This window comes from Magallana gigas, chromosome 8 (genome assembly GCF_963853765.1).
Source record: "Magallana gigas chromosome 8, xbMagGiga1.1, whole genome shotgun sequence".
Classification (NCBI taxonomy): domain Eukaryota; kingdom Metazoa; phylum Mollusca; class Bivalvia; order Ostreida; family Ostreidae; genus Magallana; species Magallana gigas.
Genome location: NC_088860.1, coordinates 21,886,646 through 21,901,410, shown reverse-complemented (window position 1 = coordinate 21,901,410; position 14,765 = coordinate 21,886,646). Strand labels below are relative to the sequence as shown.

Here is a 14,765-nt window from a genome sequence, read left to right as displayed (position 1 = left end):
AATTTTACAGGTTTTGATCAGTAATTTTCTTCAGAAATTGGTGATTGGCCTTATAAAGAGTGAATTAAAGGTATTTGTGCTGAATGGGAACTGAGGAAATTCTAGTTACAGAGTTCCGAAGACATGCATCCCTTGGCTACAATGAATTGTATCAACAAAACTGTCCTCTGCCACCTTCAAATAGGTAAAAATAAATCCGTTCGCCACTTACTACTTTTTTGTGTAAACTCGAGCATTACCTACACGAATTACGATACAACCCTTCCTTTCATTAAAAATCATACTCCGAAAATCAGAGACATAGATAACAGAGATTGTCAACTCCGCCATTAGCGTGTAAATGTTACGGGACCAACCTTACTTTGAGAACTACAAGTGCAACAGCAATCTTGTATAAGTCATTAAATTTGAACCTGATAGTGAACATGAACATGAACCTGTAAATATTTTAAGCATGTTTTATTTATGAAATATTTTCAAAAACTCTTTATTTAGTTTTTAAAAGTACTTTTTTAAAACCTAAGATTGACTTTTCACAAAGTAATGGTAATGCATTACTTTACTCATATAATGGTAATGTAATCCATTACTTCAAGAAAATTAAGTAATGGTAATGGTAATTTAATGCCCTAATTCACGAAGTAATGGTAATGTAATGCATTATTTTACAATGTAATTCACCCAAGCCTGATTCCAACTAAGCCGGAAAACATGAACATCAACATTTAACTTGGTTCTTCAATCGATAAGATTTTATATATTATAAAATTGTTTTGGGTGTAGTTTAGGCATAAAATAAAATCACAAAACTTATTAAAAGCTAAAAGAAGAAAAAACTTTTGACGTTTGTTTTTGACCCACTCAAAGCTTTTATTCTTAAGTTCATGTTCACCTAGTTTATGGTACATGTAATGAATATCTCAATAAAGCTGTGATATTCTATGGGGTAAATTTAAAACGATGTGTAAAACTAAGTTCAAATGCAAAATAAATCTTTGCTTTATTAGGTACATGCATTGTGTACTGTTTCTTTAATATGGTACTGTAAGACCACATTGCGTGTCTATCTTTTTAATTAATTTTTTTTCTTTATTGTTTTACTGAGTTTCTTCCTTTTTTTCCCAAACGATGTGCTTGCTCAGGCATATAAGCATACATGGTAGCTACGCCACTGCTGAGGTGAAAAAAAACCTGAGAGACTTTTTCTTAGCGAAATTTAAAAGCTAGGTGCAGTTATTCCACAAATTACACAGTTTTGGGGATTTTTTTATTTTTTGGTTTTTTGTTTTTGTTTTGGGTTTTTTTTTTAAATATATAATTTTGAACATTAATAATCGTGTAATTTTACACTCTAAACTTTTGTCTAATTTAAACTTTGATATTTTAATGTTCCACAGGTGACGGTCTTAGGACTACTTTTATTTTTTATTTAAAAAATTGAAATCAGATATCGCTACAAGGAGAGCATCGTAGCTACATATCATTCAACGGAAGCATAGAACTATTCCTTGTTTCCTTAATTTGCATCATTTTCCAATAATTGTACGTACAATTAAAATTATTACTATACTAAAAGGGGCCGGGCTGCCTCGGTATGTGTCCCTTACATAATATACACATAATTTTTATACTAGTATATAACAATTACTATGTAATTGTAATGATATTACCACTGGAAAAACTGGGGGGGGGGGGCAATAACTCATATGGGATTTTATATTGTGTGTGTTAAAAAGTCATAGTGATATACCAGTTCAGAAAATTCTAGACATCATTTTATATTTTATTGAAAAATATTGATTTACAGTTATAAGGACCCCCCTCCCCTTATCTCATATTCTAATGCTATCTTTTATGGATATAATGAATTTCAGTTTTAAAGAATTCAAAACCCATTACTCCAGGACTTTTTGTTAGCAAGATTTACTGTACAAAGAAAGTTCTGAATTTTTTAAACATGATCCAAATAAGGAATATTAGAAAGGGGACACAATGGAGTTCGATTTATAATTTTTGTATTTGATATCGTAAAGCTTGATGTCTACATGAGTCTAGTCCGAGTTGTATAGTTTTCCTCAGGTAAGCGACGTGACCCGTGGGTATCTGGTTCATTACAACACTTGTGACACCTTGTGACATTTAGCAAACCAGCATAATGAGTACATCAAATGATAGTTAGCTTAAGACATTTACAAATTCAAAATCCATGTACCATATTCGTGTTGTCACACAACTGTAGAATAAACTGATTCATTGAATTGTTCAATAATACATGTAGCTACCGTCTCAGGATGCCTGGCCCCAAACCTTGATATCTTAAATGTCAAATGGTGTTAGATTCCGTACATTGATATATAAAATATCATTCGATGTCAGACCCTAAACATTGGTATCATAGAGGTCACATGATGTCAGTTTCAAATTAAATGGCATCTTTAATGTCACATGATGACAGGCACCAAACATTTTTATATATATATATATATATATATATATATATATATATATATATATATATATATATATATATATATATATATATATATATATATATATATATATATATATATATATATATATATATATAAAATGATGTTAGGATCTAAATATATAGTTCATGGCTCCAATTAAAGATTAAAGATATACTGTTTCATTATTATACAAGACTCTCTTTACTGTTAAATGATTCGAGTAATGTTGTCACAAGGTACATGTATACCGGCTAGGATACAGTAGTTCTGTCACCTTAATTAGATTTTTTCTTTTCTGATAATCTTTCTGTGTGAAGTCAATATTGTAATATGTGGTCTTTTTTTACATCACTTTTTTTCAGTCACGAAGCTTATTTGATAGGGATATTACATACATGCAAAGAACTGACACCAATTATGAGGCTTACCAAATACTATAATGACTTTTTTGAACTAATATACTGAAATTACAATAGGCTGTTTTTAAATTAGACATACCGAAATTACGCAAGACAGCATTCATTAGAATTTGTAGCATCGCGTAAGTTATATTTCTTTTAACCAAAACGATAGATTGTTGAATTATACATTTATGCCACCAAAACACAGATGCAATGAATGTTTTAGGAACCATTACACACTATGCAATGAGTCCCTCCGCGAAGGCAATATGACTTGTATAATGGCGGTCTTTAGATCACAAAATAAAATCACATGTTTTCTCAGACCGCCCCTAAAGTTCCGACCAAATCCGATAGTATCCAATCAGCAACTCGGAAATCTAATGCTTCTGCAACGTTGAAGGAAAATACAAACTGCCGTATAAAAATTAATCAAGGCCGTCTTTTAGAATGAGACAAATAAAACTGAAAAAAAGGTTTGTAATGATAAATTAAATAAGCATTAAGGAGGATTCAACCTTAGATGACAAACCCTGCATATGGCAGTTAGAATTTCAGAAAGATGGAGGGATTAACAGAATTCGTGTCAAAATCTTTTGTTAAAGACAGCGTGACAAATTTATCGGAGTCGTTGGGGTCTTTACCTTGTAAGGTAGAAGAAGAATTCGACTCTTCACCGGAACCCACCGACCTGAGGATCCGAAAAAGGAGTGAGAGCCCAGAGATTAGGTCCTCGAAAAACGACGACCCACAACAACCCAGCTCACCCCCCAAAACGGAAACCATCGACTGCTCAGAGGACTCGGACAACGGTAAGTGAATTCTTTCTCTTTTTTCCTTCTATTTGCAATATCGCCTTTGAAATACAAAAACGTTTCTTTCCTTCCTAAAATTCAGTTAAATATCCAACAGAAAACTAAACTATCTTATAGAAGGTGTCAGGTAGTGCATGGTTATTTTTATCATATCACATGAGATTTATATATTGTTTAGTTTTTATTTTCATTTCTTCAATTTTTGTTTTTTGTTTTTTTGGGTTTTTTTTTTAAATTATTTTTTGCAGAAAAGTATATATTTATTTTTTGGCAATAACCAAATGCTTCATCGAATATAGCTCAACGACATCTGTTTTCCAAATAACGAAAGCAACGTGTCTATTCACTAATAAGAACAACTTTGATATTCAGAACATTCGTATTTAAAACATTAATTTTCAAAGTAATACGTCTGAATTTTGTAAACTTTCTAAAATGTTATAGATGTTAAGTCAATAATTTGTATTCTGTATACTTGAAAAGTCCACAAATTTTGTATACAGAATACATGTCTAAGAGTTGAGACATTTTGTCTTATATTGCAACGTTTTGTATTTTTGTTGTCTTTTTGACATGTCATTGAATGTCAATGTCATTGATGGACACTTGATGAAATTGCCATGATAAAATGATTAAAGATAAATATATAATTTTAAAATTCCTTTAAAAAAAAACAACAGATCAACAGACCCTCCATATTTACATCGTTGTATATTGGATTAACTGCGCGGGGGGAAATAGTTGTCATATTGTAAATGTTATGCGTACATTATCACTTTATATTATAAAAACTTACAACTTGACACTTATCTCTCTGACTTACCGTTCATTCTGCCCTCTATACTCCTTTCAGGCTCAACATTATCATTAATATTCAGGAAGTAAAACAATTCTCATTCGAGTGATATTAACCTCACTCAATAATTTATTTTGTTGATTTTTTTTTTCAACATCATTAGTACATATACAATCTTTCAATTTCCGAATAAATATTTCAAAGGATTTACGGAATATCGGTTGACATAACTCTCAATACAGTGGAAGGGGGGGGGGGAACTACAGTCGTTACATTAAATTATTACCTCTTACATTTTATGTCTTAAGCTTCAAAAAGAAAGTCAAGGTAATATTTTTTTTCCTTTAGAAATTGTTTTTTGGATGCAATCGTATCTTAAACTTAGCTAACGAAAGATAATTACCTATATTTGCCAATTCAATTTCTAAATCCACTAGAGGGTAGAAGCTAATCACTGAATTATTCAAAATGGATTTAAATATCATCACAAGCTTTGTAACTACCTCTTGTAGATTAATGGTTAACTTTCAATGCTATTGCTAATTTAACATCTCTTGCGACCAAAGATGCAATTAATTTGCTCGCCGGTGCAGACTGCTACACGTGTATGCATCAAAGGGTCACTAAATAGTTAATATTGTATGCCTTTAATCAAGATTATGAGTAGCTGCCTAGACCCTCTATTTCATAAATATTAATACCTATCAAAGTCAAAAATAAATATGCAAAAGAGCTGCTGTGGAATTATATAACCCATGTGGCTTAACCAATATTTAGTTGAACTCTGTATTTCCGCAGATTACTGTTATTTAAATAATTGTAATTCCAATTCAATTCTGATTTACATAACATAATGATTTTACATAATATGACTAATTGGTGATGATGAAACCATGTACAAAGCGGGTGTTCTGCAAAATTTATGACCATGTTTGTTTTATCAACGTTGATTTATTTATAGAAATCGAATTCTTCGTCTATATTTATTTTTTATAGTATTCCTTTTAAGATGTAGATGGATGAAAGTTGCAGTGGCGAGCACATTTGGTTATTTGTTGCATATTCAACAATAAAAACTTGAAAAAATTAAACACAGATGAAAAAAATTTGATACACGGTAAAAATAATGATAATTTATATAACAATTTGAAGATTTCAAGTAATGTCTCAAAAACATTCCTTAATTCAAAGTTATTTTGTATCGTGAACTTTCATTAGAGTAAGGTATAATTTAGTCTCCATTCAGTCTAATTCCTGGCAATTTATCTTTGAATTTTGTTTCTGATGGCGTTAGAGAGCGCCATATGCAAAAAGACCATATAATTGAAAATGAGACGTCCTCGCTTGTGTAACCCAAGGATTTCTTTGATACATTCGTTATCCGGTTTGTGATTAGCAGAAGGCAGTCATTTAACTTCTCCAAATTTCAATTCATTAATTAGATCAAAGTCTTATTTAGAATCAAAATCTATAATTTTGTTTTTTGTGATCAGCAAAGCAATGCGCATGAATAGCCGTATTTTTAGGGAAGATATAAAATAAAATTAAATCTCATTTAATCTAGATTTTTAATTAAATTAAATAACCAAATGATATATACATGTACATCAAAATCTAATCTTTTGTCATATATGCAAGTTTGTAAACTTAATATTTACTTTGTCCATTTTTAACATGTTTATTTCATAGCATGAAATTTCTACACATAATTGTAAAGTTGAATAAGATACATATTCAATGATAAAATTTTAAAAAATCATCACTGTGGTATTCTTATGAATGATTGTGATTTTACAACTTTCGACTGGGAACCAAGAAAATGGCCTATGTAGAAAGAAACCTTCCACTTTTGGCATGTGCTGAGCCTCGGGGATAATTTTTAAAGTATAGGGTATCGACATTGGCATAAAGGGAAAGAGACGGTAATTCTCATATTTTAAGAATCGTTAGTAATTTAAGACGGAAGGCTGGCTAATTTTCGTCAACTCAAATAAGACTTACCGACTAAATTCTTGCCAATTTTTCTATAGAATTAGGAAATTACAAGAACGGATTTGCGACTCTTGCAGCAATTTTCATGTAATTGGAAATAATTTCAAGACCAAGTGGACAGACCGATTATTATAAATATGAAAAGCCCAAAATTTAGGAATTTTTTTTTTCTTTCTCTTAACAATATCAACTAAGGAAATTCGACTATTAAGGAAAAATTCTATATAGTAAACAAGTAAACAAATGTTATTAATAATGATATGGCATAATTATTAAAAGTGTAATAAAAAAACAATCTGTTGTAATTGTGTCATAAGTGTGCACCTTATCTATGATAGCATTTGGAAGCTAATCTTTTTTTTTATCGGGGGGGGGGGGTGTACTTTTTAACAAAAATGCAGATTTGAAAATAAAAACACCGCCGCCATCAAACAAATGGTCAGAACCTTTCCTGTTTGAATGGCTGCATAGCTTTGTTCTGCTATTCCATACAATATTTCTTTCCTATGTCATAACCCGCTAAGTTTTTGTAGCGGGTTATGACATAGGAAAGAAATATTTCTTCTCGGTTTGTGGGTTCGATTCATACTGTTCTTTTAGCTCAATTTAGATGAGCATCAAATCAAAATTCATGTTTGATTGAAAAACCTCGAAGTGATGTGGACAAGTTATGAAGTTGTCATATTAAATGATTAATGTAAATGAACCGATATTCCAGAATCTGCTGTGATTGAACGACACGCAACTTCCGGTTCCGGTGAAGAGAGGGACCACCCAAAGCTAAAACAGAGGAGAAGTCGTACGAACTTTACCCTGGAACAACTGAACGAGCTGGAGAGACTCTTTGATGAGACTCATTATCCAGATGCTTTCATGAGAGAGGAACTCAGCCAAAGACTGGGATTATCGGAGGCCAGAGTGCAAGTAAGATCTACACAGATGCTTTGTGCCACGATTTTCCAAGTGAAAGCTTCCCCCCCCCCCCCCAAAAAAAATACCTTAAAGGATGAAAAAAAAAATAAATAAAAAAAAAGTAACTAGACTATTTAATAAAAAAACATTGAGAAATAGATTAAAATGAAAAAAAATATTTTAGAAAAAAATGAATTAAAAAAAATTATTACTTTTATAAATCAATTATAAAAACAAATTACTTTAAACAAGAAATGAAATGAATGTTTTCTAATCGAAAACAAAGGCGGGGATAAATTTGATGAAGGCGCCGAATAATGTATCGCAGCTTTTGATGAATTAATATTCTTTTGAAAGATTCTGCAAGAAATTTTATAAAGTAAAAGCCATCTACATTGAAATATAAAGAGTTAAATAAAACCAAGCAAAGTGAGGTTAAATTTTCAGACTCATGACATCACACAAATTAGAAACGTATTTGTAAACTTTGACTGAGCGAACGGGAAAATCCTAAAATACTGCCACTAAAATACTTTCTATTGAGATATATTGTCATCTGTATCTTTCAATCCAGCGATCAAGTTAGGCCTGGAATTCCCCGGAGAAATTTTGGTTCCCAAAATCCCTAATTGAATAACATAACTTTGAACGCCTCACCCTTATCCTTGCCCTGCCGTGTCTCCGGAATTGACATTCAAAGATATTTGATAAAAAAGTTTAATTAAGGTAATTAAAGCGCAGATTGATCGTCGTAGTAAATGTTAGTTTTTAACCTCTTTTTTTACGAGGAGAGAATCGATGGGTGAAATTCCCGAGTTGGCATCACCGAGCAGGGAAAGACCAAAAAATGTCTGTCAGAGTGTCAACACAAGGAGAGAAGATGCCGTCAGGCCGAGCTCTTTTAATCAGTCTATGCGATTGTTTACTACATCTATCTGTAGACCAAGTGTATTTTTTTTTTAAATCTATTTTGAAATTAACAAATACGGGCATTTGACTTTAAAAAATATTTCTTTTTATGAGATAGATGATTTCTCTTTTCTTTATTTTTTTGAAAAGAAAAAAAGTACCGGCACATGTTGACAAACTGCACTTGGGAGACAGTTGTGTTAGATTTTTGTATGGTGAAATCATTACCCTTTGACGTGGAATACCTTTGTTTTACTTTAGTAGAAGGGTTTTGTCTTTTAAAATTCCCAACTTAAATAAAATCTGCGTCGATAGAAAAAAAGATACAACGTTTATAGATATCGTTTTACATGTATATTTACATTCCACATATTTTGCACGTAAAGTATGTGTAAAGCTACTGGAGTTACAACACTATATTAACATTCCACATATTTTTTGCATGTAAAGTGGGTGGAAAGTTACTGCAGTTATAACACTGTAACACACACAGAGTACTAAAATTAAAATTACGAATTTTATTAAACGCTGTGAAATGGAACGTCACAAGCGAAAATCAAAGTTCATGCTTGTAACTGTTGCAGTGGCTCTTCCATTTACATGCTTAGGAAAGAAAAGGATTCTTAATTAAGGTAAAAGTCACATTTGCAGACATGGCAAGGAGTTAAAAAAATGTAAACATAAGCATTAAATCATTATTTTTTGAAAGATATACTAGAAGTCTCATAACTGCAGCGGTGTGTATACACATTTAATTTGTATGCACACACTAGCGCAGCTATGAGACTATATCTTTCATGATAGAATGATTCAATGTTTAAGGGCCTGAGTTTGTCTGAAACTTTCAGAAGTTTAAAGATAAGGTACAGAAAGGATGATATCCAATAAATTAGTATGCTTAACAAATTATAATTATCATGTAGTTTTTGGATAAATGATATTCATCGAATTTATTTACGCCATTACATGTGGGTTAATGCCAATTTTTAATTCAAATGCAAGTCGGCGATTGACAATGGTTTACTCAGGGTGTCAAATTCAACTGTTACCATCCCAAACAGGCACTATTTAAATAAATAGCGTGTATATTGTGGACAGTTTTGTCATATCTAGTGAATAAGTAAGAATTTGCAGAATGAGAGCATTTTAAAACTTCTTCATCAAAGAATGCAATTAAAAAGTGTGAGAGGTGTTTTTAAAGACAGGATGCCAAAATCTATCATAATAATTTTCCCTAATATCTACTAGCACAATCAAAGACACATGACGCAATGTCATTGGTTGAAAGGCGTCACGTGGCTGCAGTCTTAAAACGTCAATGGCAAAAGGCAACATTATGGTGGAAGAAAATGGGGTTGTTGAAGTCCACAAAACAGCTAAATATCTCTCGTCTCCAACAAGTATTTTTAATTTTTTGGGTCTTGTATACCCCCCCCCCCCCAGAAATTAAACGTAAACATTAAAACGGTTACTGATTTCGTTCAATAAAAATTTACTAAGTTATTTTCGCTTCATAACCTTAAAGTACAATCTTTAGAAATAAATTCAAAGAATAAAGAATAATTCTTTGTGTATTATGAGGTGCTCAAATACGGTCTGGAGTGATCAAACTCAATAAAGCCTGAAGGACTGTGATAGATTTGATTACCCTGGCCGTATTTGATCACCTCATAATATTCAAAGAATGATTCCTTATTACTTATATTCATATAATTTTAAAAAATTTGTATGATTAAAAGTCGTCGATAAAATGTATTGGACCATACATTACAAATTCGATTCTTAGTATTAGGAAAATATATAATTCTCTTAAGGAGGTTGGATGATCAACAAATTAACCATCAGATCTACCTTAAAATCTTAGACATGATCTCTTTAGCCATAATTTAAAATAGCCTTTTGAAACCTTTTGAAACCGCCAATCTCGTTTACTTGAAGCACGTACACATGATTTAACTGCGTATGGACCAAATATTGATTCTAAGTTACGTTTTATTTTTTTTTTCAATTATCATCTGATTTTCTTAATAGTGAACTGCGCCAGTTTGGCTTTCGAATAATATTTGCTTTTAATAGATTTTATTTGGTCTTTTTGCTTTTTTCGCTGCCGAAAAATTGTTTTCAGATAAGTAATAAATTATTCATTCTATATTTTATCTACATTAAATAATATAGAATTTCAAGGGAGTCAGACACACTTCTAAGTCCATACATTTCCAAGATGAAAAAAAAAATATGTTATGCAACAATTCATTGTAAATTAATTTACTTTGATAAAAAACAAGCATTGATTTAAAATAGCGAAAGTAATTCAAGTTTAAATTCCTTTCTAAAATGGAGGGCAACCCTCCTTCGGGACGTCAACGGAAGATGAAGTGAAAAAGTAGCCGTCGCTACTGACGTTCTAACAGCTTCATCTAATCGCTTTAATCAGTTCCATTGTGTTAGGAAATGGTTCTCGTATGTTTCAGATAATTTAGGTGGTGAAAATCCTCGGTGTGGGATTCCCAACTGAAAGAATGGAAAAGAGGCGTCTATTTAATTGAATCGACATAATGATTGTCGGAAATCATAGAAAATGTAATATTTTACCAATGAAGAAGAAATTAGAAATCCCCTTTGATTAACGCACAGTAAATATGAGAATGGTAGTTTGAATTCTTCTTTTGGAACCTTGGTGCTGTTTGGAACTCGTCGTACTCCTGTAGAAAGCGTACGATTTAAAAAAAAGAAAAGAAAAGAATTTCGTATTCGCGCAAATAAAATTTTTCCTCAGAATAGTTTTTCTTTACACAAAATCGACAGTAAAAGTTTTTTTTTTCCCACAGAATAATATATTCAACAAAATTGTCAACAGTATATAGAATTTTTTCCCCCCACAGAATGAATTTTTTTCTTTGACAAAATTGTCAAAAATAGCATACTTTTTCTTTTACCAAATTGTCTTTCATATGTGAAAATACGAGCAAATTTTATGAATTTACAGTTTTCGTCAGTGTATTGTTTTGTCAATAAAATCATTACAATTAAATTGTTCTGACCCCCCAAAAATTAATACAATTCTTTTTTGCATTTTTCCAGGTTTGGTTTCAGAACAGAAGAGCGAAATGCAGAAAACAAGAAAGTCAAATGCAAAAAGGTAGGAAATTATAGAGGGTCCAAATAATTAGAGAAAATGTCGCACAAAATTAGTAGCCAAAAGACATCTTGTATTTCAGAAGTCTCGGATCGCGATTATATTATTATAGGGTACAAATCACGTTAATTGAGAAGATAGTTTCAATAGGATTTACTTGTGACGCTAATATAATCAATACTAATTTGCACAGCTTTTCTTGGGCTAATTTGATCAATTTGCCAATTGGCTTTCTTCATTCGTTCAATATGTGATGAATTAAGTGAAAAGGGGTAACAAAGTGTTCGGACTGCTTAGAAATCGACAAGGTAGTCAGAGGTTTTGTCTGATATGGACATATCTAAAGATGTCTTAATGACCAATGCGCTTGATCAGTTTCAATTGCTGCTTACGGGCTGTTCTTAATTGTTTGTATATCTTAAGTTGTTAAATTATTCCTATGTGATGCACTATCCGCCATTGCCAAACATCTATTGCGTTTCGATCTCTATATACATGAATATTGTCTACTCTTTATCTTAACAAATAAGGGTTCAAGAAAAGACACAGTCTACATATGAATTTTCCTTTAGAATTTTATAAAACTGTTATATGTAACATGCATCTTTAAAATATCTACCTTCTAAAAATGATTCGCCAAAATTGTAGTAGAAATGCGCGTTAAAATGGTATACTAGTATTCGTACAAAACAAGATATGTACCTTATTATTAAATGATGAATTTATCTACATCATTACTATACATTGCTGAAGAAAACTTCACTCTACAGAAGGACACTGTATATCTATAGACCCACTTTCTAAATATAGTTGCATTTAATTCAGAAAAAAAATATTTGAATGATGTCCTAAAGATGTCCATTCAAACTGATGATCCTGATGTAGGGAAAATAACCCGCAGTTAAGTTTTAATGAAATGGATAACAAAAGAATGTGTATCAGATTGCAAAAAAAAAAATCATTTCCGAGACTTCTTCTTTCACAAACGATTAATTTTGAGGCCTCTTTTTAACTCTCTTGATTTCTTGATTTGTTTTCATTGTTCTTATAAAATTGAGATTTATTATTATCACCCAACGTCTAAAAACACAATTATTAACTACAAATTGTTGGCAGTGATAAACCAAAATATCAACAGAAAGAGTTTATTTGGAGAAATTGAATTATTTTTGCCGAAACGAGGTTCTTGATATATGACGGTTCCGAAAATTGGCTGTATAATTTATTTCATTGGAAGCGGCAATGAACAAATAATAAACGAAGAACCGGGACTTATTGACAATGGAAACCAGTATTACAAATTTGAATGGTGCTCATGGTGATAAATTGACGTCAGCAAATATTTAACTATTGCGGAAAAACATGGTATAACGAAACCCCGAACCTTTCTCTTTCAAAAAAAACACGTGACCTCTGATCCGTCTGCGAATGGCCGTCGATTGAAAGTTTCGTTGTCGTCTGCGTTGGTCTTATTAGAGGCAAGTGAATAGAACTGGGTGCAAATTAGTTAAACATAAAAAAGATAGCCTGCCCGAAGATTAACGTATTTGAGTTCATTAGGAATATCCCGTCAGATTCCGCGCCTAATAATTTCTGTCAGATCTCCGCATATTTAGAGTAAACATTTCCGCAATAGCCAATTATTGGCCCAATGCTTCGCCAGATTATGATTAATTGCGAAATCAATTCATTATTTGATATTCGTTGTTGCAATACAAACTTTGAAGCCGATATCAATTGTTGAAGTGTGGAAGCTCAACTCGCGGGTAATCATTCAAAATATAGATCTATAAATTATATACAAGAAATCTTTTTTTATATTTCAGCTCATGGAAAGTTTATTTGATTTTTTTTCCAATAGCTATTGTATTTCCTATTTGCAGCGGGATTACTTATCCAAGCCCAAGGTACCCCACTGGATGCCTGTAGAATGACCCCTTACGTCACAATGCCTCCTATTCGCGAGCCAGTGGAGCGCTTGCCGCCAATATCGCCATTTTTACCATATTACTCACTTCACAATCCTGGTCATGCGCACCAGCCTATCCACCCTTTGCTCCTCTATCATCACCACTACGCCGCCGCCCTAAATTACGCTTCCTTGCACGACACCAGCTTGAAGTCAAACAAAAACTCTAGCATAGCGGATCTAAGGCTGAAAGCTAGACAACATCTAGCGTCCCTTGGTATTTAAAAAATAAATCTTTTTATTCTTGTCAGACAGCTGTAAATTAAAAATAGCATTTGTTCTTTAAAACATGTTTCAAAGTATTGTATTTTAATGCTTAGTATACAAATATGGCTTTATCAAGTTCTCAAGCTTGTTCTATAGTTTTTGTTCTTGTTTTTAAACTGCTATTTTTTGGCAAATTACAAACTTGATAAAGGTATGTAGAGGCGAAAAACCTAGTTTTCTACTCTTACTATCAAAAATCATCATTTACATGGAGGATTTTATTGTAGATTAATCTGTATAAAGAATGTTTATGTGGATTACTAGGTTCCCTTAAAAGGGTTCGATGGTCGTGACCAGTTTTAGACTGTATTGATCTTCTTTAAAAAAAAGAGCTCGATATTGAAATATAGAAAAAGACCCAAATTTTAAAAGGTAAAATATATGGATTTTTCCTTTACTAAATAATAGTTTATAGCTCAACTAAATCATATCTCAAAATATTAGGTAGATCTGATGGCCATTTTTTTTTTACCATCCAGCCTCCTCAACAAAGGGGCAATTATTATTGCTTATCTATTATTTCTTGCTGACAATTTTTGCCGCCCAAGTCTTGATATTGTTTAAATGAAAATGAATGAGCATTCTTTACTGTACTCTTTACGATTTTTATTAACAAATGACATCGTTTCCTTTTATTAATAAACCGACAATAAAGACTGTTGGACAGAGCGTCCGGATTTATATTCTTTCTTCTTCTTTTTTTTTACACAAAAAGAAACTTTAATGAATGCATTTTTCAATGAAACAAATCTGTGATCATACTGAAAAAAAAAATCATTTCTTTATTGACTTAATCTAGGTTTTTCGTTATTTTATAATTATAAACTCGCATGTACTATACCAAAAGCATAACAACATCATCTTAATAAAGTACAAAATAATCCTGCTGTTTTTTTTTCTTAAAATTTTCATGACATTTAAAAAACCGACCTGCATATGATGAATGAATAAAAGTAAAATACAAAATACAAAAATACCATTTTTTCTTCAAATGTACTTGAATTTCTTGCTTTGTGTTGTACAATTGCAGTGCCATATAAATTTTAAAGGTTGATGTCTTTTGAGGTAATAGTAATAAATACATATTACGTTTTGAC

The 14,765-nt window shown here is 31.7% G+C and overlaps 1 protein-coding gene across 1 annotated transcript; it reads left to right on the top strand.

Annotated features, from left to right (window-relative positions):
- The first annotated feature begins 3,263 nt into the window (after window positions 1-3,263).
- Window positions 3,264-14,337, top strand: LOC105343095 (short stature homeobox protein 2). The gene is made up of 4 exons (XM_011450292.4): window positions 3,264-3,684; window positions 7,194-7,399; window positions 11,378-11,435; window positions 13,316-14,337. The coding sequence occupies exons 1-4, from the start codon at window positions 3,435-3,437 to the stop codon at window positions 13,624-13,626; spliced, it is 825 nt and encodes a 274-aa protein (XP_011448594.3). The 5' UTR covers window positions 3,264-3,434; the 3' UTR covers window positions 13,627-14,337.
- The last annotated feature ends 428 nt before the right edge of the window (window positions 14,338-14,765 follow it).

Bases quoted from the DNA above. Each gene is read 5' to 3' on its own strand.
- LOC105343095 (XM_011450292.4), top strand. From the start codon at position 3,435: ATGGAGGGATTAACAGAATTCGTGTCAAAATCTTTTGTTAAAGACAGC. The intron at 3,685-7,193 runs GTAAGTGAATTC...CCGATATTCCAG, and splicing joins CTCAGAGGACTCGGACAACG to AATCTGCTGTGATTGAACGA. The intron at 7,400-11,377 runs GTAAGATCTACA...GCATTTTTCCAG, and splicing joins TATCGGAGGCCAGAGTGCAA to GTTTGGTTTCAGAACAGAAG.